Source organism: Ammodytes marinus, assembly GCF_949987685.1.
Source record: "Ammodytes marinus genome assembly, chromosome: 21".
NCBI lineage: Eukaryota > Metazoa > Chordata > Actinopteri > Uranoscopiformes > Ammodytidae > Ammodytes > Ammodytes marinus.
Window position 1 is genome coordinate 21,000,421 of NC_137225.1, and position 25,093 is coordinate 21,025,513.

General features: G+C 40.3%; 1 protein-coding gene across 1 annotated transcript in view; it reads left to right on the forward strand.

Moving 5' to 3' along the window:
- cnksr2a (connector enhancer of kinase suppressor of Ras 2a) overlaps positions 1-25,093 on the forward strand; it is a gene marked incomplete at both ends in the record, with an annotated part of 44,434 nt that overhangs the window by 11,343 nt on the left and 7,998 nt on the right. The window contains 17 exons of the mRNA XM_080049933.1: positions 536-699; positions 1,171-1,373; positions 6,393-6,480; positions 6,947-6,988; positions 7,680-7,799; positions 9,356-9,415; positions 10,307-10,375; positions 12,114-12,260; positions 14,182-14,294; positions 14,513-14,655; positions 15,033-15,122; positions 17,246-17,460; positions 19,608-19,656; positions 23,343-23,518; positions 24,097-24,170; positions 24,315-24,386; positions 25,017-25,084. Coding sequence (XP_079906059.1) covers positions 536-699; positions 1,171-1,373; positions 6,393-6,480; positions 6,947-6,988; positions 7,680-7,799; positions 9,356-9,415; positions 10,307-10,375; positions 12,114-12,260; positions 14,182-14,294; positions 14,513-14,655; positions 15,033-15,122; positions 17,246-17,460; positions 19,608-19,656; positions 23,343-23,518; positions 24,097-24,170; positions 24,315-24,386; positions 25,017-25,084 — 1,893 coding nt within the window. The remainder of the gene's footprint in view (positions 1-535; positions 700-1,170; positions 1,374-6,392; positions 6,481-6,946; positions 6,989-7,679; positions 7,800-9,355; positions 9,416-10,306; positions 10,376-12,113; positions 12,261-14,181; positions 14,295-14,512; positions 14,656-15,032; positions 15,123-17,245; positions 17,461-19,607; positions 19,657-23,342; positions 23,519-24,096; positions 24,171-24,314; positions 24,387-25,016; positions 25,085-25,093) is intronic.

Genomic DNA, 25,093 nt, shown 5'->3' on the forward strand with positions numbered 1-25,093 from the left:
TGATATAAATGACTGCGTGTAGCGTTAAAGGGGTCCGCTTTCTGTGATAAGCCTAAAGAGAATTATCGCTATACTGCTGTTCACAGTACTTCAAGTAGCTGTAAGCTCATTCAAATTATGATTATGGTTATTTCATGTGTTTTCTCGAGTCTAAAACTCTGCTCATTTGTTTTGGTAATAAGAACACTACAGAAAGGTTATATGTTTTTTGTTACAAGGTGTAATCCTCAACTTTTTTCACTTTTAGGATTTAAAGATAGAATGACTTTAATGTTGTTTTGGTTTTTTATTGTTATTTTGCGGTGTAAATTTAATATAGGGAAAACCAGATGCAAGATGATGTCCACACAGGAGATTTTCATTTTGTTCTGTACTAAGAAACATTTTTCTCAACAGTTCAGCTCAGACCCCTATGAAAAAGAACTAAAAGCATAAAGTAGTTTTTTTCTCCAGCGTGGTCATGATCTTGTTTTGGAGCAAATCTGATTCTACTTTATTGTGAGTAACCATTGATAAAATGTGTGTTTTGCTGCAGGTCTGGATGACTGCTTGCAGCAGTACGTGTGTGTGTTTGAGCGTGGAGGTGTGTGTGGGGAGCGGCTGCTGAGGATTAGCCACGCCGAGCTGGAGGAATTGGGAGTCTCTCGTATTGGACACCAGGAACTCATTCTGGAGGCTGTGGACCTGCTCTGTGCTCTGGTGAGTCAGGAGTGTGTGTGATGGGTTTGCCAACATTTCAATACAGTAAAAAGATAAGACTAAGTGTTCCATTGGCAAGGACACAAGTAATATTAGGAGATAATATAGTTACAGAAAGTTTGTCAGAAAGTCAATAAACCAAACCCAACTGAATAATGTCTCATAACTTATGTTAAAAAAATAAAAATGTAACATGTTAACATGGTTTTTTCAAGTGAATCAGATATGCATTGGCATATCATTAAAATGTATATTTCATGACCAGTTAAGGTGTTTTAAACAATATCAGAATGTTCCCGTTGTGTGCCTTTACTACCTAATTGGAGTCTCTGGCCCAAATATGATTGTTTTTAATATCTCCTTATGAAAGGCTGGTAAAAATGTAGACAAATATGCTCATTTGTATCCATGGTGACTCATTCTGTTTGTGTGTGTGTGTTCGTTCTTTTATCTGTGTTTGTGTGTGTATAGAACTCAGGCCTGGAGACGGAGAGCGTCAGGACTCTGGCTCACAAACTCGGCGCTTCGGCCAAAAACCTTCAGAACTTCATATCGGGGCGTCGCCGCAGCAGCCAATCAGAGAGCAGATCCTCGCGGCGCCTCCCCAACGATCTGCTGACGTCAGTGGTCGACCTCATCACCGCCGCCAAGAGCCTGTTAGCTTGGCTGGACAGGTACTGTGTTTACATGTTTACACACACACACACACACACACACACACACACACACGCACACACACACACACACACACACACACACAATGCACTACTCTGTCAGGACACGACTGTGTTTACTGATTATACACAACAATCGTTGTGTTATGACCCGAGCTCTCTAGGGGGAGAGGGAAAGGACATCAAAGCAAAAGGGGGTGTTTTAGCAAGGTCTGCCTGACTGAATACAAGAAACAAAATGTACAAATAAAACCTTTACTATCTGGCTGTTCTTACCCTTGTGGATACCCAATAACCATTTCAAGTAGCACCACTTCACCACTAAATATACACGGTCTGAGTGTATGTGGTCTTTAACCATGCCTCAGATTCACATTAAATCAGAAGTCTTACCCATTTCAGACAGAGCTAGAGACAGGGTGGCAAGCTACTCAAATCAAATCACTGGTGGAAGATGTCCCCTTCTGGTTCAGGGATAATATCATGAGCACTTTTCACTATTTTTCAAAAATTTTATAGACTTAACATGACATTGAATAATTCAAAACTCATGTAATAAAATAATCATCATGTTGAGCCCTTATATTGAAAACGCTGGAAACCAGAGTTATAAATCTCCCTCCATTGAAATTGAAGATTCCAGAATCTGTAATAGTGTTGTTTTTATATATTATATTTGTACAGGTAAAGTTCCGACCTGCAAAACATCAACTTTTTTGTCACTGACTTCTTTCGAGAAATATATATGTATATTTTACCCCAAAGAGATATTCTCAGAACACGTCCTATCTGTCACTTTGTTTATTCATGATTGGACTGGATCCTCCTGCACACGACACACACATCAGATACACATGCAGGGAAAGGTCTTTTACATCAGATCTTTAAATGCCAGACGAGAAACCCCAAATCTGTCCTAAGGCCGTTAACACAAACACAAGCACATAAGAGCCATACTCACACACTTACACACACGAGGAAGAAAGAAAAAACACCCACCCACTCACTTATGATAGCACACACACACACACACACACACACACACACACACACACACACACACACAAACACACAAACACACAAGCTCGCCCACGCCAGAGGAGGCAACTGTAAATGGCAAAGTGACATTGAGAAAGGGCTAGACGGAGCTTCACTCTTTATTTTCCATTTCTGAGACATAGCCTTGTGTTCAGGCATTATCAAAGACTTCTTTCTGCTCGGCTTTTCTTCCTTCATATTATTGCACATTAAAGAAATGAAGAAAAGAGGCCAATTAAACATGCATTTGGTCTCGCCGGAGCTTTTATTTTGTTTGAAGCCTCATCTTCTTAAATTGATTTGTACTGCCTCAGAATGATACATGGAAGTACAATAACTAGAACCTTTGATTGAAATGAGAGCTGCGCGTTGGATGATATGTAGGGTTTATTAATGGGTCCTAACGATGTGGAAAAGGTTATGATTTCCAAGCTTGTTTGGCTACAACTTGTCTCGTCTTCATAACCGACTAAACGCCTTCTACTTCTGAAAGCTTTACAGTAGAGGCAAATTTGCATAAATCGTGTTCAAACTGAACTTTCATCTCTCCCTGATTGCTAGTTATTAGAGTGCAACATCAGTTCGCCCAAGCAGCAAATGTACAGCACTTTCTAGGCTTTCTCTGTAAATGACTTGCGAGGGCGCACTTTTGCAACCTTTTCATGTAGAAAATAACTGCGTGGGTACACAGTACAGATCCTTTGTCTGATCCCTGTCATACATTACATGCTTTTCTCTTTCTCTGCGGTGGCAAAAACTATATCAAAGGTGCACTATGCTTTTTCAGGGGAGGGTAATTTGTTAACATTTTGCAGATCCTGCAGTAAGTTTACAAAACACATTTTCTCTACGTGTAATTCTTAGTATTGAATAGCTCTGTAATCATGAATCAAAACTAAATTATTTGAGGCACCTGGAACCAAATGTTCGACTAGAATATGCTTGTCAACAAAACTGTGGGCCCTGTTGCTGTAAACAACATCAGTGAAATATAAACGTTCTTAATTCAAACAGTGTTCTAGGGATCCAATTTTCCTATGAGTAAGGTTTGTTTATTCAGTTACGAGGATATACCTTAGAAACTGTTCACTTCTCTGACACACCCAAAGTTACATAGCGCACCTTTAATTAAATGTGCAGACACAATGTGCAGAAGGAAAAACCTTCTCTATATCTGAATGTTAAAGTATCATTCTAAGACAGCTCAAATGTGCAGCATTGTTCTGTTTCTTTGAACTCTAGGTTCCCTCTGTATATGCACACGTGGAAGCGCCAGCTTATGAATTAATAACACGACGACTGGGACTACAGTTTATGTGTGATGTATTTGGCTCAATTGAGGTTAAAAATAGAGAGACCAGAAACCCCACTGCTGCATTTTTAACCAGCGTATAGTGAGTGAGCAGACACTCCGGTATTGATCAAAAGTTGTATTAGGAGAATCGATACCAACCTGGCAGGGAAACGCTCAGAAATTGATAATGTGAAGCAAAAAAACTTCATCTGAACCATTTTACTTACTTTTTTTGCCTTCTTTCCTTTCCCTATAATCCCCTCAACGCCACCCATATTTATCTTGTAGATATATTGAGGAGCCCTAGGTTTGTTACCACTGTATGAGAGTTCCTGACTATAAGCTACAGTTGATAAAAATGCCTTGAACCTTGACTACAACGGTAATATGCATTATACTAACACTCTAGTTAAGTCATATATCATAACATTTCAGTCACAGGACACAATTTACAGCAAAATAAATACATTTAATTTAACAGTATCTGCTGCTATGTAAAGACTGTAATCTTAGAGGACCATAATTGCCTTTTTCCTTAAACAATTAGGATGTGATGGCAGCATCTGTTCATTTCAGCTGGATGGAGAGAAAGAAATTAAGTATTTTCTGAGCTTTGTTTGAGGGATGGAAAACAGTCTGTGTAGCCTTAGGTCCTGCATATATATAGCGCACAGCCTCAATACTGATGACCCAAATCATACACACACACACACACACACACACACACACACACACACACACACACACACACACACACACACACACACACACACACACACACACACACACACACACACACACACACACACACACACACACGCACACACTGCAGGCTGTGGCCGAATTTTAATCTGGGTCTTTAGAACAACCAAGCGAAAGTAATGGCGTGTGTCTTTGTGTGCGTTACGATAATGACTTTGCTGTATATCAGTAATATTGCATGCATTAGTTTTCCGGCATTGTGTGTGTGTGTGTGTGTGTGTGTGTGTGTGTGTGTGTGTGTGTGTGTGTGTGTGTGTGCATTCCTTTGCACCCCATCAGCTGCAACATGTCCCTTATCACAAACGCATATAGTCTATTACGGTATGTTATTATGTTAATATGCCCTCATTTAAAAAACATTGTGGTTGTACAAAAAAAGGAGAATTTAAAGGCACTCTCTTCAGGCAGACTTTGTTGGAAACTCTGACTATGCATACACACCTGTGGGTGACTTTGGGAATAACCGTCCTCATAAAGTTTATATCAGAACAGCAGTGTTTGACAGTAATGAAATTAATGTACTTGAGTACTAAACTTAAGTACACTTTTTGAGCATGTGTACTTGAGTACACTTTGTACTTTTGAATAGCCTACTTAAGTTTTTAAAATGTTTTAAAGAATTTTTTTGGCATTTTATTAGATAGTTGGAGAGACAAAGATTAAACGGGGAACAGAGGGGAATGACATGCAGAGAACGACCCAGGCTGGATTTGAACCAGTGGTCTGCTGCTTCTGAGGACTGAGCCTCTATCATAGGGCCGGCTCTCTGACCACTACACCACTAGCGATCCCCTAATTAAGTATTTTTAAAACGCAAATACTCTGGTAAAAATTTGCCAGGGCAACTTTTACCTGTAGTTGAGTATTTGACCAGATGTATCTGTACTTTTGACTTGAGTACTGGGGTTGAGTACTTTGTCCACCACTGCAGAAGAGTTATGCCTTTTTTTGTTTGTTTGTATCCCAAAACCTGGATCGAGATGACAAGTATAGATGTAGTCAGTATGAGTTGCCCCCCTCGGAACACAGTGGCCTATTTAACTGGTTTTCTGATGCAGCTTCATTCATCAAATCCACCCGGAGCTGTGTCCCTGTTCTCCTCTGTGGAAAAACATTGCAGGGTGAATTTCAGCTTTGAAAAGAGCCACACGTCAGGGGCACTTTTCTCTTGCCAACCTGTAATGGTTTCCGATATCTGAGGTGGTTGTGCGACTACAAAATATCGTAATTTTTTTGTTTGTTTTGTTACCCTGAAAGTACGGCATCCGAGCCATACAGACCAACCAAACAGACCAGTGCTATTTTCATGTTTGTGCACTTTCTCACAACAGAGATTTCATTCATCCTTTGTGACTTTATTGTTGTAGTAAATGGGGTTTTCCTTTATTCAAGTGTGCTGTCAAGTACAGTTTGATGAATGAGGTTGCGGAAGTCCATTCATTATGGTAATTCAATAATGGTACCATTGGCAGCGTCACAATATAATACAAAATATGAATTGTTAACTACAATTTGTGGCTTGATTTGAGAAGTGCTGACATTCTTTTCTATTGCAATAATTAGATGATTGATCAAACAATTGTCTGAAACTGAATCTAACTGCCTGGGGACCAATATTAATGTTTAAATATTTAAATATATACTGCTATGTTGTTGTTTAAATGCTATCGAATAGCATTACGAACAAACAAAACGTGTAAACTTCTTCATGCGACTTGACTGGTTTCTAACGCACATACAATGTGACAGATTCACCATTGATGAACGTGTGGTGAAACTACAAACTTTCCCTTTGAACGTGTGCTTAGCTTGCCTTGTTGTGCGTGTCTCTCATTAACAATGCTCCTGTCTGTCTCTCTTGTACATTATCCAAATGCAGCGGAAACATTTAAAGGCATGCTGGTTGTGTTATCTATTCCTCCCAGGTCTCCCTTTGCTGCCGTTGCAGACTACTCAGTAACCCGGAATAATGTCATTCAGCTCTGCCTGGAGCTCACCACCATTGTACAGCAGGTGTGTGGAATCCTGTGTGTGTGTGTGTGTGTGTGTGTGTGTGTGTGTGTGTGTGTGTGTGTGTGTGTGTGTGTGTGTTTTGAAGGCTTATAGCTCTTATTTTGTTATGGTTGTCATATCCCCCCTAAGAACGTTGTACTGTATATATGTGTGTGGGTGTGATGCAACAGTCTCAGACTCTGCATCCTTGAGCGAGACTCCATTCTTTGCTATTTATGTCCTTACAGACTGTGTTCTGGATGACAGATGCGTATATAAATATAATGATAAATGTCTGTTTTTTTTGTGTGGGGGGTATGTTTTTGTTGTTGTGAGGGTAAAGAGTGTGCAAATAGGGTTCAGTAATGTGAGGCCCCTAGACAGAATACAAAGGTAGCTTGCGTGTGGAGTCAAGTGGTGGTTGTGTGTGTGTTTTTGAAAGTTTTGCAAGACATTATGCTACAATATATTCTGCTTCTGCCTTCAGGACTGTACGGTGTTTGAGACGGAGAACAAAATCCTCCATGTGGTGAGTCCTGCTACTAGCTTACTTTGCGCTTAAGTATATTACTTGAGCAAAAGTATGTTGTTACTTACTCCACCAACAGGCAGCTAGTTTTGATTTAATTTGTCCAGTCTTTCAGATAATCATCTTTTTATATGCTCATACAATGAACGTGAAATAATTTGTTTGTGGTGCTCAACAGCAAAAGCATGTCCCTCCAGGAAAATAAATTATGTCCACGTTGCACCGGATGAACTGCTTCAAATTTAATTGACGGTTATAACAGTGGACACGTGCCAGGTGTTACTAATACACTCACTAATTACCGCCTTGCATGGCTATAATTGCTATAACGGAGACACAATTTATTTAATAAGGAGCAGTTCCAACCCTCGCTTCACCTGCCAGGGGCCAGTGGACATTTTTTTTTGCTGAGAAGAATGGTCTGCCAGTCGGATTCCTTTGGGAAAGACTGATAAATTCTATTCAGATTGAGATTATGCATTCAGCAAAAATGTCATGGAAAAGATGCAAAGATCGGCAGGTTATATAGAGAAGGAAATGGAAACTGGAGTAAAATCTGATATTTTCTTAAGGTTTCTGTTTTGTCAAGAAGATGTTTTTCTACCGGGGCCATGCTCTCAATTGTTTTTTGATTGTACATGTTCAAAGCTGTGGGATGTATAATTAAGTTAAATTGTTTTATTCTCTGCAGTGCAAAACTCTGTCGGAGGTGTGTGAGCACATCGTGTGTGTGTCGTCAGACCCGCTGGTCTCTCAGTCAGCCCACCTGGAGCTGGTTCACCTCACCAACATCAAACCTGCCGAAGGCCTGGTAATACCTCTACCTCTGTGTGTGTGTGTGTGTGTCTCTGTCTGATTTAGGTCACTTTCGGGGACTCTGGTTTTTAAGACCTGTTAGGGACAGCTTTTACAAATGGGGACATGAGATGCGTTTCATGTCTGAAATTGGTAAACCGCTGATTCACATCAATGAATATAATCCAATAATAAAAGTATGGATTACTCTGAAATGGGCCTTGAGAATGAGTATGCCTATCTGGATTTTAACACTTTTTTTTTTACTTTTATCTACAGTATGTACATAATTCTTTAGATTAGTATTTTTTACCATGGTGGACTTGCTACTTTTCAGTTATAAGCTCATAGCACCTCTTTCACCCATAGTTAAGATTACAAGTCCAGTATCAGGGTAGGAAATATTGCATTGACCCAAATATGAGACAATCCTGATAATAACATTACATTATCCAACAGCTGTTTTTAGACAAAGACAATGTCACGGTAGTGCTGCTGGGCAAGTTTCCCTGAGATACTTATAATCCGGAGAGCAGAGAGCGTCCTCATCCTTAAAGCCTTTTTCTCTTGTTTAAATTAAGCTTTAGATAAAACAATGTAAGCGCAAAGTCAATTACACACTTGTCACATACTCACATTGAACTCTCCCGTCAGGCTTTTAGAAGCGGACACAAATCATTTTATTTGACAGTTAACGTTCTTCAGGCGGACATTTTTGGAGATCCTCATCATAATTCTTGGCTAATTCTTATCAAAGAAAGACACATTTTTACTCATCACAACTTTTATTTCATCCATGGCAATAAAACTTGTTAGACGAGTTAAATTAGGCTAAGACAAAAACACTATCTTTATCTTTAGCCGTTTATTCTCAAATGCATAAATACATTGATCTACATCACTGTAGATGTGCCAGTTTTAGCCAAAAAGCTAATGTGTTGGGCTGTTGTCCCTCGGCCTGATGTGAAATTGACCATTAGAAATAAACCACACAATACTTGGGGCTGAATACTATTTCATTGTGTACAAAGGCAGAGAGAACTATACTAATGCATAAAAACACAAGCAAATTAAACTTTGACAACTCAGGTTGCGTTTAAAGAAAAAAAGCAACAATTTGAGAAACTTGTTAAAACACAAAGCTAAGAAAACACATTCATCATTTTGACAATGCAAAAATAACATAAAGGAAGAAGTTGAAAATTATAATCTCCCAGTTGAGTTTTATTCTATATCCAGGTTTTTATCAACATCATGGTTTTGAATGAAGAAGTGGGCTGCTCTCAAACCATAGCTGTTAAATGAAGGTGTCAGATATTAAATTAACGTGTCCTATACTCTGCTGCTCCTCTCACTTTCAGATTGTGGAGATTAATTAGGCCGACACTAAAAAAACGGTAGAGTTTCTGGCTCCTCAAAAAGTAAAAAGGTGATAAGACATATTTGAGTTGTACGGTAGTTTTTGAAGACTTTAATTACCTGTTAGTGTGGATCCCTAGTCAGTAGTTGTAAAAGTAGACTTAATTCACCTACTGAGCTAAACTAACTCTTCTCCCTCCCTCTGTCCATCAGGGGATGTACATCAAGTCGACCTATGACGGCCTCCATGTGATCACAGGGACGACTGAAGGGGTGAGAGGATTACAACGCCCATTTTCACACATTCTCATACTAAACACAATCAAGTCAATTAACAATCTTGACAATCTGTGAAATGAACCCCCTGTCAGTTTCTGAGCATTTGTCCACACATTTTTACTCACACACTTTGTTTACTCTTTCTGCAAGTCTTGCATCTCTAAGTTACAACTATGGCCACAAGCCAGAATAGCTCAATCAATCAATTTATATTTAGAAAGGCTGAGCACCTTTCATCCACTGGGCCTGAAGTCTGCTGCAGTCTGCAGCCTCAGATTGGATGAAGTTATGCCATGTGGCTTTACAGTATGTCACAGCACAAACACACATGGCTGCCCAGTGTTGCCAAGGAGTACAGAACTTTATGTTTTATTGTAGCATCTTGATCATGCAAATGGTTGATTTTTGTGGTCGAATATTTGAAAAATAAATGTGCAATACAAGATTTTTGTGCCTTTTTTTGGCTTAATTTTGGAGCTGTATTCATTATTAACGAAAAGGGTTATGGGGGGCTTCACTGACTATAGACATTCTGAAATAAGAAAATATTATAAATATATATATTTTTTTGAGCATTCTTTTCTAACAAAACATGCTTTTCAAACTACTTTCCACAACACCAGTGAAGTGAATTTCCCACCACACCAAGTGGGGTTGAAGGGCATAGAAAACCGATTCTTACTCAGAATGTCTACAAACATGACAGCGTTTGGATCTATAAGGACGATCATATTTCATAGGGATGACTCTGCGAGGCTCTCCCTCTGTTATATTATAGAATACTAAAGTACAGTCTTGTTGGACGACTTGCCCACACTTGTGCAGGGATCGATCAACTCAGATCAGTTCATAGACGTCTGTTGTCTCCTCTGCCTGTGCCTGTAGTCTCCAGCCGACCGCTGTAAGAAGATCCACGCTGGAGATGAAGTCATTCAAGTCAACCACCAGACAGTGGTGGGTATCTTATTGTGTGTGTGTGTGTGTGTGTGTGTGTGTGTGTGTGTGTGTGTGTGTGTGTGTGTCTGTGTGTGTTTGTGTGTGTAGTCAAGTTTTCATGTATAGATTTTGTGTCTGAGAATGGAAAAATGCACTAAACAGTAATTGTCAACATAGAGTGTTTCTAAATACTTGTGGAAGGTAGACGGGTTTGTTTACATCCAGGTTGCAGATTGTTCTCTAACTTCTACAAGGTGCATAAGGACGCAGCACGCATAGCAATCAGTGTAGCCAGCCCCTTCTCTTTCTGTATGATCAGATTGAAAGTCCGTATGGTAATTGCAAGACCTGATAATATACATTTTTATTTCTATTTACAGCAGGGTTTTGTTCACAAATATGGTTTTTATTGTTATCTTATTATCATTTTAGCCTATTCTTAATTGTTATCTTTTGTGATATTGTTACAATTTATTTTCCACAAGAAAATGACAAATAAATGAATCTTTCAAATCTCCTACACACAATACGTGTTGACATTGTTCATATGCATGTGAAGTGTGGGGGTTTGAAAAACTTCATCTGTTAGAAAAACTACATCTCAAATTTCTAAAGTACATCTTAAAAGTAAAAATGACAACCTGCAGTCATATGGTGTATGGGGAACTTGGACGGTACCCACTCTGTGTTACAGTTAAAAAAAGAATAATTGGTTATTGGGGGAGACTGTTAGAAAGTAAAGACAGTAAACTTAGTAAAATCATGTACAATCAGCTACACAGCCTGCATAGCAGCAGTGTGTATGCATCACCCTGGGTATCACAGGTGAAACAGATACTGGATGACTGCGGGTTGTCATACATCTGGATAACACAAAAATACAACAACATTAACTGGCTGAAAAGAACTGTTGAGCGGAGGTTAAAAGATCAATTCATTCAGAAATGGCAGAGCGAGCTTACAAGCATGACTTCCTGTGACTTATACATAGAATTTAAACAAGAGTTTAAACTAGAAAAATATCTGTTGTATGAAAATCAAAAGTCCAGACAGGCCATCTGCAATTTTAGAACCAATAACACCCGCATACCTAAAGTCACAGGAAGATACAAAGGGCTGGAAAGAAACCAAAGAATATGCAACCTTTGTGATGCCAATTGTGTTGGAGATGAATACCATGTACTTTTTGAGTGTAAAAATGTGGATGTAATGTATTTTAGAAAAAAGTATCTGCCAAATTATTATGTTTATTTTCCATCCATGACCAAACTGATTTCACTTTTGAGGGCAAGTAGGCCAGGGGTTATTGTTAAAATAGGTGCCTTTTTGAGAAATGTTTTGCCATTGTTTAAGTGATGTTTTTGTTTTGTTTTGTTTTGTTTTTCCTTGCCGTGCACCATTGTTTTGTTTTGTAATGATTTCAGTTGAATTGTGTGCTCCATGCCATGTGCTATGGCCGTGAGCCGTAATAAATAAATGAAATGAAATGAAATGAAAACACTGGATGAAAAAATGTAGGAACGTTTATGACACGATCTATTTGTTTTCAAATTGAGGGCAGGTTGCATCACGCTGAATCTCTATAGATAGACCAACCCACCTCCACTCCCACTTGCCTCGCCACAGAAGGCTAAAAACAACCGAGATCCAATCACGACTCGGACCGAATTTAAACTATACTGGCTGAATACAAATGCATCGCTGCCATTGTATTAATGTATCATATTAATAATTGTGCTCTCTCTCGTATACACAGGTGGGCTGGCAGTTACGTAACCTGGTGGGTTCTTTGAGGGCCGATAAAGGCGTGGTGTCGCTGACCCTCAAGAAGCGTCCACAGAGCACGCTCAGCTCCGCCCCTGCACTTCTCAAGAACATGCGTTGGAAACCCCTAGCGCTGCAGGTGGGCGCGGGCCAAACACACTCTCAATACCCTTATATAGACTTTATTAAAACACTGCACACTGGCCCACATAATTCCCCATGGCATTTTCCCACTTCTCTCCCATCTACCGCTGCAGCCAGAAATGTGTAATTAGGTCAGGGTTCTGTGGCTCAGCATGGTTTGTTTTGCCGGCAGAAACAAACTGGAGAGCATGGAAAAGGGAACAAAATTGATGACACCCTTTCTCCACCCACGGTCCAAGTGCACCCACGCAATTATGAAATGTATCTCCCTCATTAACTCCGATTATGAACACAACCAAGAGGAGACGTGAAGACTGAACACTGTTTTTCCTTGCCCTTCTTCCCTTCAACTTTACGTTTATTCATATCTAACTCATTTGATGGTAACATACTTAAAGGTGGAGTCATCCATTTTGGAGAATTCTTGTTGTCAAAATCCTGTTGTAGGGAAAATCAGTGAATATCTCTGCATGCTCCTCTACCTGTCTCTACCTGTGTGTGCTGAAAAAAATCTGGTATTATTTATTTTTGTACAGGTTATGGTGGTAATACACAGCCTAGGCTCTGTAAACTAGGGTATACAAAGGGGGTCCCCCGTAGCTAAAGCAATATGCCTGTTTACAGAGCCTTGGTTGTGTATTAACACTGGATTTTTTTTCATCACACACTCCTCCACCTCCTAAAACCCCAGGAAATGTAATTACTTTTTTCCCAGTCACTTTTCTTTCTCGTTCCTCACAGGACTCTACATCCTGAGGCAACAAAAACATTTGAACATCTTGTCCCTGCTGAAAAATAACCCTAAAAATGTGCTTCACTGGCAACGAGCGGATTATGCAGTGGAACCAAACAAAACACATCGTCAACACATTGCAGATAAACTCAGTATCAATATTTTTTTATAACTTGGCAGTGGCACATATGCTCATTTAAAAAAAAAAGCTTTCTTCTTACATTATATCTTGCTAAGCTTATCAACTGTGGCCGATGTATCGCATAGAAACATAATTACTGGCAGACTGGGTAGATTTTTAGTTGTTCTCGCGAAACTGCTGATATCCAAGGACATGACAAAATTGTTACAACAGTCTATTTGGTGGTGAACCCAAAAAAGAATGGGTCTTGAGAAGATGTATCACTCAGCTTTTTCTTTCAACTTCCGGATAGGTTTATGCAACCCACTTAATCGTTATAAACCTGTATGATTGATGACTGCTACTGTTTCTTGCCTATTTTTAGTGATGATTCATTGGGTGGGTTACAGTTGGCAGCGAGCAGTCTAACGGTTAAGCTACTAAAGCAGCCAACTGGCACAATAAAGAAATTAACAATTTTGTTGTAGCTTGTGTTGGGCATGAAGTGCCATGGGCGAGAATATTGACTTGTAGTCCTATCCTTATCTTTCAATTGTTTTGTAGTTTTAAGAACTGTTGTGTACCCACCACTATATCAATGGTGTTGCCCCCTACTAGTCTGGAGTGCAACTACAGCTTCACCAAGAATCTAAAAACAACCACATTGGGTCCAAAAACTCAACTTGGTTAGTTCAACCAAGAGCAATGACTGTCAGAATGACATAATATAAGAACAAGCTTCGAATAAATCCTGAAGATTGTTAATTAACTAACTCATTCAAGATATTAAGGATGTCAAAATTGGAAATAAGTGAATGTTTCCGATATGGTGTTATTATTGAAGAATTCTCAAAATCCTGATTTGATTCGGTGGATTAATTTTCGATTAAATGAACTAGTAGAAATAAGAAAAAGACAGCTGTTATCTACCAAACACATATCCAGCTGTACGAAACATGAAAAGCATAAAAATAAATAAAAATAATCAGGTTTGATGTGATATGCATCAAAACAGAGTCTTACTAAAGTTGTCCTAACTATATTCACTTTCACTCTCTGCAGCCAACCAGGAGCCCAGGCAGCAGTTCGGCCACGCCCCCAGGCACGCCCACCAAGAGCTCCGCCCTCCATGACCTGCACATCCCCCCTCCACCTGCTGAGCCTTACACCCCTAGGTAGGTGTGTGTGTGTGTGCTTGCGTGTGTGCGTGTGTGTCTGTGTGTGTATCTGTGTGTGTGTGTGTGTGTGTGTGTGTGTGTGTGTGTTTGTTAGTGCGTGTTTGTGCGCGTTTGTATGTTTGTGGTTGTACTTTCAAAAGCCAAAAAAAGTTAGTGACAGCAAATAAATGAGCTTTTGAGGATGATTTAAATGTGTACATTTTTTGTTGGCGTAGAGATGAGACAGGAGCCTTGTCTGTAGATGAGGCGTCTCGTATCAGCCTTGCAAAGCGCTCCGAGTCGCCCAACTCTTTCCTGGACCAAGAGTCTCAGAGGAGAGAAGAGGAGGAGCCCGTTTACTGCACAACACCCACTTATGGTACGCTCTTGTGTGTGTGTGTGCATGTGTGTGTGTGTGTGTGTGTGTGAGAGAGAGAGTGAGAGAGAGAAGTCCAATCTCGTTCTGAAAATCTTTTATGAGGGTTGGAGTTCACCTACCAGCCCGAGGCGCTTATTAAAAAGTTTTAGAAAGCGATTGAGCTGTTTACATGGTAGATGAAATAATGATTTGTAAGTAAAATGGATCTCTCTAAGGATCATTTTAAGCTTTACAATTGTATAATTGTTATACTTATTGTTATAATTAATAATTGTGTGTGTGTGTGTGTGTGTGTGTGTGTGTGTGTGTGTGTGTGTGTGTGTATCTGTGTGTGTGTGTGTGTATCTGTGTGTGTGTGTGTGTGTGTGTACTTGTAGGCAGGCTGAGGCCCATCTCCATGCCTGTGGAGTGTAACTGGGTGGGCGACTACGAAGACCCAGCCAAGCTCAACAGAGAAAGCCGCAGAGGTGAGTGACAGCGTGTGGAGTGCCTGTGTGTGTGTGTGTGTGTGTGTGTGTGTGTGTGTGTGTGTGTGCACACCTCCTGAAGAGCCTGTTATGACTAGGGATGGGTATGGAGATACTACATTAAATTGGTAAGCATCCTGACTTGTAGATAAGAGTATCGATAAGTATTGGTGTGGAGAAGCAAAATCAGTATTAATGTCGATTTCAATAGAATCCTAACGTCTCTGTATTACGATGAGATCAGTGTGTGTGTGTGTGTGTGTGGAGATCAATGTGCCTCCATCTCTTCCTCTAATTCTCTCTGTGATGAGCATCTCATAGACATGAAATAAGACAAGATGAGAAGGATAGATGCTGGGTTGTGTGTGTGTGTGTGTGTGTGTGTGTGTGTGTGTGTGTGTGTGTGTGTGTGTGTGTGTGTGTGTGTGTGTGTGTGTGTGTGTGTGTGTGTGTGTGTGTGTGTGTGTGTGTGTGTGTGTGCGTGTGTGCGTGTGTGCGTGTGTGTGTGTGTGTGTGCACAGAGGGGGGCATAATAGACAGAAAATGAAAGGGCGGAGATGAAAAGAGAAAATAATCAAAGATATTTAGAAAGAGTGGAAGATGGAGAGAGAGATATGAGAAGGACGAGAAGAGGTAGAAACAGAAGAAAAGGACCAATTGTGCCTGACCTCCACCTGCATCAGTCACGCAGCAGTTGCCATGGCGACGCTGACAGCAGCACTTCTCTGCGTCTCATTTTCCTCTGGCCGCTGCCTAGCAACCAGGGGAGGGGAGGGTGGTATCATATAGGGGGGGGGGGGGGGGGGACGGACCAGAGTTTCTCCCCCACCAGAGAAAGTTAGTGGAGACTTACAGAGTGTGAACCTTAACAGAATCTTTTATGCACACACTCACAGACACACACACACACACGCACACACACAGTCCCCGCTTCATTGTCCCCGCCACTATGACATATGGAGGTAAATGTGGACCCATCCGTCACCCTGACACAACCCGAAAAAAACAGAGTTGTCATTTTTCTAAAAACTTGGCACAATACTACAGTTTGAGGCTCTACAGCACAGAGTGGTAATCGCTCAAACAAACAACCGGTGAATTTCTACACGGACATTAGCCCCTTGTTTGCAGCAGTAACCATCAGTTTCTCACAAAGATAATGTCCCTGCGATGTCTCATTTAAAAGCACTTTGGTCGCTGTTCTGACGGTATTTTTTCAGGTCAGTTTATTTCAGAGCTGCTACTTGGGTAAATTGGTTCAAATCGCTCTTCATCATTTAGCAGACGGACTGTTTTCTCTTCATCCAGGTGGTTGAAAGAGTCTTTGTGTGTGTTTTCTGTGAATACCTTTAGCGACCTTCTGTTACCGATGATGTGCTTACACATGAGTGTGTGTGTGTGTGTGTGCGTGTGTGTGTGTGTGCGTGCGTGTGTGCGTCCAATCGTCCATGTTATATAAACATGTTTTGTGAGCATTTTGTTAAACCCTTACAAACATATTGAATGCATTTCATTCCTCTGAAAACATTTGTAAAGGCAGATTTTCTAAAAGTTTGAAATAGTGCCTTGTTTACATTCACCCTTGCTTGCTAGCCTGCGTCCTTGCTTCCATTGCTACAGTATGTTTGTTGGCACATCATCCTCAGCAGCTACTTGTCCCTGCTGTATGTGTTGATTAAGGTCATGGCGCTGACTTTGTACACAGTCTATAATTGGCTTTAGATCAGTTCTGAACATTTCCTATGGCGGTTTGAAGCTTTACAGCTATCCACGCCATGTTCGCTTATTGTCTAAAATTACTAATTAACTTAGTAATGATGGCGTGATTAAAGGTCAAAATCTATTAAAACAATTAAAAAATCTCAAACACTACTGGTGTCATTTTAATGAACCATTGAGTGACATGACCTTTTTGCCACTGTGTTATATTTAAATGTTTTTAGTTTGGGCCCCATTAACCCGCTGAGATTAAAAAACACACAACACATCAATACCACAGGAAACTGCAGATTCATTTATAAGAAGTGTATTTTGCTCCATTTTGGCTACAGGACATGGTCTGTATATCTGTGAATTTGATATATATATGTTATGCTGATTACATTGGTATTTTTTCTTTGCAGAAGCGACACTCATGCGTTATGTAGGACTGTCCGGCGTGGACGAGCGGCTGGGCTCGGAGGATTACTCGTCACACACGGCCCGCCCAGGCAAGCGGACCAATGACACGGCCAAACGCACCAAGAGGCGGAGCCACCACAGCCAGAGCCCCTCCCACTACGTCCTCCAGACCAATCAGAGGGATTCTCCACCCAGAGACCCCGCCTCTATTTATCACGTGAGTCAGTCATTTTGTCAGTCGACACGTTATTGATCTAAATAGATCCCTTTAATTCTTCATTTACTTTACAATTAGTTTTGACCTTTTGAGTTTCACAACTTTCTACATTAAAGACGCAAAGCAGGAGGAAACAGCTTTTTATTTGTTTTACACTTACGGTTTTGTGTGGACTAAACATACTCCTCATAGTCTCTTTAAGTTGCATGTGGTAGCTCATTATGTTTCCATCAAACTAGGTTTAAAAAGTTGATAATTGATCTCTCTAAATTTCTCGTGATACTACCCGGTAAAAAAAGAAAACATTTTGGGCAGAGGAAAAGCTGCTGTAGTGAATTGTGATGTGAGTGAATGCTGACTCGTTATTACCCCCTGTCACTCCCATGACAAGTGTCCTCCACGCCTGTCTGTCTGAGCTGGGCCCTCGGCGGTGACCTGATGCGTCTTGACAGCATCTCTTTTGTAAATCAAATGTGTGTGTGTGTGTGTGTGTGTGTGTGTGTGTGTGTGTGTGTGTGTGTGTGTGTGTGTCTGTCTGTGTGTGTGTATGTGAGTGTGCGTGCGTGCGTGGGTGTGTGTGTGTGAGTAGGTGTGTGTGTGCGATTGTGTTTACAGTGTGTGTGGATTCTGCGATGGCAGATGGCGTGTCACTGTGTGTGGGCGGGCCCATGTCATCTGTTTTGCTGAGCGCAGGGCTGTGATTGGCCGAGCTCCAGCCTCTGACATGGGTAATGTCATAACCTTAGAGTTGGTGTGTTGCCCCGCGCGACCGTGTCGAGCGAGGACACTGTCTCAAGTACGCTGTTGAGTTGTTTCAGATCGAAGGCTTTTCAAACGACACATTTTGCAGTGCATCAAAGCTCTTAGGTCTCTGAGTCATAACTCCGTCAAATCTGAACAAAGACGTGATACACATTATTTGTATCTGCAGGTTTAGGGCATATATTTAAAGCTACAGCGTGTAATAAAGGAGTAATACGTTATCTAGATTAAAAAGATTGCAATGCTCAGTGAATTTACAGAAGTTACGGTGGCCTTCAAGGACAAGAAGCCAGTCACTAAAGATGGCATCATCCACCACTGGCTCAATTTTTTCCACAATATCAAGTGATGAGGTGAAAATGTATTTAGTTATTATTAGTATATTTATAGATATAGTAAGTGTATAGTACTTCTTTGTCTTCAAACAGGTGCATTTTTGGTGGTCACCCACTATATATAAAAAACGCGTAAGGCCGTTAAGTTGGTCTGTTCTGTGCTACCCTCGAAACACGGCGGTGCAACATGGCGGTGCGACCAGATCCTATGTAGTTATAAAACACTCATTCTAAGGTAAAAAATAGAATATATTTATTTAATTTTCAAGCGATTATACACAAATGTAAACATACATGATACAAAGGATATTACATTTCTACAAAGTCTTTTCTGAAAAACGGCCATTCCCTGTATACACTGCACCTCCAAATCAGATAAACCACTTGGAAAGAAAGGAACTCCACCACTTACCTGCCTGCGTACTATGAAGGAGCATTGCAAAAATAACCTTTTAAGCCTGCTAAGAGTGCTCCCAGTGTCAGACCTTGACAAACTCCTTGTTTAGATATTCGTCCTTTATGTTTTAGCTCACTGAGATTTCTGCATAATCCCAGAAGAGCCTGAGAGCTCCACTCTCTCTCAATTTCTCATTTCCTCCGTCACCTGGATGTCCCGTTGTGCCGCTGTTCCCTCCCCTCCTCTTCTCATCCCTCTGTTCTATGTTTAGAAGTGTGAGAGGTGATCAACCCCTCCATGGGGTCCACAATTTTTCCGCCCCCACATGTGTGTGTGTGTTTGTTATTGTGTGTGTGTGTGTGTGTTTGTGTGTGTGTGTGTGTGTGTGTGTGTGTGTGTGTGTGTGTGTGTGTGTGTGTGTGTGTGTGTGTGTGTGTGTGTGTGTGTGTGTGTGTGTGTGTGTGCAAGAAAGAGACGATAATGAGAGAGAAACAGTGTCTCTTTGTATTGGCCTGCCTCCTCTCCACGTCTCCTCCGCTCCCTATGATCTGTCATATTTTATATCCTGGGAGTCTTTGCACACAAACAAAGGCCACTGATACATCCTGACATCTCTCTCTCTCTCTCTCTCTCTCTCTCTCTCTCTCCCTCAGACATACCAACAGTCCTCCCTGCAGTCGAAGACCAGGAAGAAGACTAAAGGTAAGCAAGGTGAGCCACCTGTTCGCTTTCCCCTACCATTTTATTGCTGTGAGTGAAGTAACGACACGCGCCAGTTGTGGTCATTCCCTCTCTCGGGGACGCCAAAGCTAATGGACGTTGAACACAAAATATGAGAGCAGCTGCTGCTCCAGTTAAAACCAATTACCTCAGAAAGGCGCTATTTTCTGGGCTTGCAATTTTTTAATGGTTCCTGAAAAGCTCTGGCAAAAGATATGTGTTTCAGTGCAAATGCAAGGTAATATCCTGAGACGTATTGGTTGTATTGTGTTTAAAAGCAGTCGTAGATTTTGTAGATGAATTTCCATTTAATAACAGGCTCCATTTGAACCCAAATAAATATCCATTCATTAGCATTTCATTATTAGGAAAACCGGCTTCTCTCTATTCTATAATTGCCCGTGGAGAAAGGTCCCATCCAGACATGATTTTCTGACATAAAAATACTCTTTGCGTACAGTATTAATGCCTCTCATATATATGCAAATACCGTTCATATCAAGACGTCTCTCCTCCTCCAGTGAGAAGGCCATTTGCATTCCATTTGTGTGGGTGTGCATTTTAGGTTTGAAGCGTTCCCACATCACACTAGTCACCAAAGTCTCATATTTCCACATCCTAAACTCGTATCTAAGGCGAGCTCAGAGAAACGCTATATGCAAATCACTGTGAGAACTGCCTGCTACTGTCAAACTCTGCACATGTATAAATCTGAACAGTGACAACCACACAATTGGCAAATCACATTTTTAAGTGGATTTTAAGGACTCACTTATGGTCGCTGCTAACTGGAAAGAAATACTTAGAAATGCGCCATTGAAGACATTTAGCACCACTTTATTTCTAGGAACATTGCCATTCATTTACAGTAGTATAGCACCAGCCTTTTTGGGAAACTATAGACTATGCATTCACAAATTCACTTTTATTTTTGATTAACTGACAGAATTTGGCCTGCAACTAATGATTATTACGTTGTGTTATGCTCTCGTTGGCAATTTGATCATTCAAATAGCCATGAAGTACATACAAAGTAGCACATCTTCACATTTGAATAACATTATCTTTTTTATTTGCTTTGTAAACAACATAAATGCTCAATTGCTCATCAAAATGGTTGAACATTTTGCTGTCTAATGATGCTGTGCCTTTTGCCCATTAATTAATGTTTATTCATAGCTGAAAAGATGCCAGTAATCTAATCAACTTCTTGTTTATTACATCTCGTCAGATAATAAATGGCAAAAGTGGGGAATTGATCCCTGTGGAGTTGTTAAAATGATTATCAGCTTCAACCTGAGTCTGCAACAGAATCGTTTTTTAACCCGGGAAACATTTTTTTTTTAGCGTGTCAGATGGCTGTATCTGCATTTTAGAACATCGTTATTATTTCACATATTCTCAGGAGTGCAGAGTGGACTGTGGGCGATGCAGTTTTTGCTTTGGATTGTGATTCTACTGAATGCCGGAGGGATATTTAGGTGTGAGCAGCCAGTGATTCAGCATTTCTTTATGTCTCAAGGGGCATCACTGTAAAGATGATAGAAAGCATACACTATTTTGACACATACTGTATATGTCCAAATGTTAGATGATGTATTTCATAACTTTGTGTTGAAATTAATTATATTTCTTAAAAAAATAAATATCCCATGAACCCCTTTGATTCCTCTGTTTAGATGATTTTCACTGCCTGGTATCAGTGTATTTGCCTTTTTGACCAACTCTCATCTTATTTTCTCATTTTCACCACACTAACAAGGATCAACATGTTGGAAATGATTTATGTATTTATTTTTACCCACAAGCCTTTTCACCATCTGCCATCATGACAGGCTCTGAAAAGCCTTAGCTCCATCTGCGCTTCTTTTCGGGTGACCACTTTGTCTGTTTACAGCAATCGGACCAAAAAGTTTTAGAAATTGAATGTGATGACAACGATTTAGGAATGTTTAAAAAAAATTCCCCCGAGTAGCACCTTTATCAAACGGGTTATGAAATATTTGTGGATTCTTTGGGTTCAGGCTGAGGACAGTCTTTTTCTTAAATAAATGAAGACGACTCGCCTACAGCCAAAACTACTATTGGGGATAGTAAGGAGTGTGCACTTTTCAGGGTGTACAGTTTCCTCAATATCAGAACATATTGATTAATAATAAATTAAGTTAAAAAATCTAGTTTCAAGTGTTTTTACTTAACAGATTATGGATACAGCCTCTTTCTCATTTTATAAATCAAAAGATAATATGTACAGATCTAAAAAAAAAAATGCAATTCACAACATATGAACAAATCCTTCAGCATTAACATTTGGAATAATGCTAAGAATGATTATGGAAAGTTGAGTTGATGTAAGAGCTTTAGGAGGTGAGATTTGAAAGTGAGTGTTGAAAAAACAAATGTTGAGATAACGGCTGTGATAGATAGGGGAAATATGCAGGTGCAAACAGACAGGTTTGGTGAAATAAACACCTGAATGTACATTTTGGCCCTTTTATTGATACTATAATGAAATAAAACATGTTATGGAAGAAAATTACCAAAAATCTCAAAACGTGCAAGTGCTTGACAAAAACAATGTTTTTGCTTGCTGTGTCTTGCCTTAATTATCTGTAGAGTCTCTCTAGCCTTAAAACGTTTTGCACACTGCGTGGATGAGCTTCAGTCTTCTTTTGGAAGCGAGTTCCTTCGTTTGGAGATACATCGCATGCTGTACTTTTCCCTGTTGACGCCGGAATAAATGGAATATTGAATTGTAGCCTATTCTCCTCTAAAGCCGTAAAGCTTTTGATACGGCACAATAAAAGTTTCTTGCCTGGGAGCCAAGTTTTCCCTGGTAATCTCTAATGAGGAGTCTGCTGTGAAAAATGTTACAGGGCTTTTTTGCCAGAAGGAAGGCAGAGAAGAAGAAAAAAAAGCCGATTTTGATTAAACACCTCTTACCTTACTGCAGTGCAGCAGCGGTCTGTAAAATCCCAATGCTGAACTCATGCCAAGAGTTATTGCTATGTAAGGATGTGGCATTTTGTGAATGCTTGTAATCGCCCCTGCTATGAAAGAATGAGCACTTACAAGCAGGATTAGTATTATCCTCCACCGTTTGACTGACACTTTCTGATTTATTCTCTCTCTGTCGTTAGATCGCTGCCGTCATGTTAAAGGAATAGTTCAACAATTTTAATGTTAAGCTTTATACCTCACATTCTGGCTCTAAATACAAGGCAACTGCAACCATTCCTGTAACTTTGTGTTCATTTTTGATGAACAAATCAAAGGGAAAGGTCGCTCATCCAAGTTAGCTTAGCTCAAACACTGCTAGTCAAGGGGAGCGTTAGCCTGCCTCTGCTTACAGTCAAACTATAAACTTCACAACATAACAAATATAATCACTAAACAGTCTGGTGTGCTTGCTGGGACTTGTTTATTTACCACGTTATGTTGCACACTATATTTTTACTCGTTATGTCCTTTTAGAATGATATACTGGTAGGAAAACAGGAACTGCCAGTGAAAGCTATGTCATCTGACACTGCAGGGAAGTTAGTTTGAAGTTGGATAATCAAACGTTCATCAGCAACCTCTTCTCATCTCGCTTTCTAATGTATTCTCTCTCTTGTCCTTCGAAAGCTGCATTCATGGTTCCTCCATCTTTTTTGTTTTTTTTCCAGGCCGGAGCTTGGCGTCCCTGAGTCGGAGGCGTGTTTCCTGCAAGGCGCTGGGCCGAGGAGACTGCGAGGGCTGGCTGTGGAGAAAGAGAGACGCAAAGGGTTACTTCTCCCAGAAATGGAAGAAGTACTGGTTCGTTCTGAAGGACACATGCCTGTACTGGTACATGAACGAAGAGGCAGGTCTCATTTTATACGCTTCTTGTTTTAAGCCTCTTATCTCAACTTTCATAGACACTAGACAAAAAAAGGACATTTATTTCATGTGGCAATGTAATCTGTTTGTGCTGCAACTTAACTGGAGACAAAGACATACAAGCCGGATTAAAGCTTTAATTTGCGTAACGTATTAGCTTCTGTATACCAAAGAGAACTTCATGGCTTTTAGCCGTGCTAGCAGCGTTGCTCTAGAGACATTGGATGGTCCAGATTTAGATACTAAAACTTATGAAAGAATTGCCATGAAATCCTTTACATATAATAATATGGCCCAGACTTCTAAAACTTTCTCCACCTTAAGGTTGACATTTAAATTTTTGGAGGGCTTCCGTTTCAAGTTCTTATTTTTTCCACAGTCATTCAGTTCATGACCCAGTCTTTGCTGTACTTAACCATTAGGTTGCAATAGCCACTTGTGTGGAAAATACACCAAATTGTATCTCTTTTCCTGAAACATTTTCCTTTGCGCTCTATCACCCCCCATTAGCTTGCTCTCCGTATGTTTCTTTTTATATCTTTCATTTCCCTTTGCGTTCAGGATGAGAAGGCCGAGGGTTTCGTCAGTCTTCCAGAGTTTAAGATCGACCGGGCGAGTGAATGTCGCAAGAAGTAGTAAGTGCACGTAGTAAAACACTCTATTGCATATTTCTTCATGCATGTAGGCTTTTGACATGTGCTGTTTACATGCTCGTACATATGAATGTGTTTTTGCCAGCATGAATAACTGCCTCTGTTCCCCTCACCGTGTCTCTCTAGTGCTTTCAAAGCGTGCCACCCCAAGGTCAAGAGCTTCTACTTTGCAGCAGATGGAGTGGATGACATGAACAGGTAAGGCAGCCTGTGCTAAACACGGACAGAGGTTAGGCACAAGGGCAAAGTCCCGCTGGGGAGAGAGAGGCCAGCTTCCTGTTTACTATCCACAAAGCACGGCATGTTTTTTTCATTTGCTCATTCATTTTGAGAAAGAAGGTCTTTTTTTAAGAAAAACATAATTTCAGAGATATGTCCATTGATGTACTAATTTCGACCTGAACAAAGGCTTTCCAAACCGTTTTAATTAACTTAATCATACTAGAGGAAGGTGATAAATGTAAACTGTCTGTAATGTGTTCAATTGAAGTGGAGATAAGAAGAATGTAATCCTACTGGGGGATTCTTTTTGAACTGTTTTATCAGTCTTTGAAAACCTTTTATAAAATGACTTGAGGGATAGTTTGACATCTTGTAAATATGGTTATACACTATTATTGCAGAGAGTTGGATGAGAAGAAGCGTAGGCTACCATTAGCCTAACTGGTTTAGCTAAGAAATGGGTGATGTGAAGAAAATCACAATTTGGCTTAAGTTAGAAAAGTGAGCTTTCCAGATAGCCCACTTCTCTGCTTGAGATTCTACATTTATAATTTTCTTGTTTATGACATTAACCCTTTAATCTGAACCCGAACTCTTTTCTGTCAGATGGCTGAGTCGCCTCAACATGGCCGCCGTGGGCTACGCCGAGCGAGAGAGGATACGTCAAGAACAGGGTGAGGGTT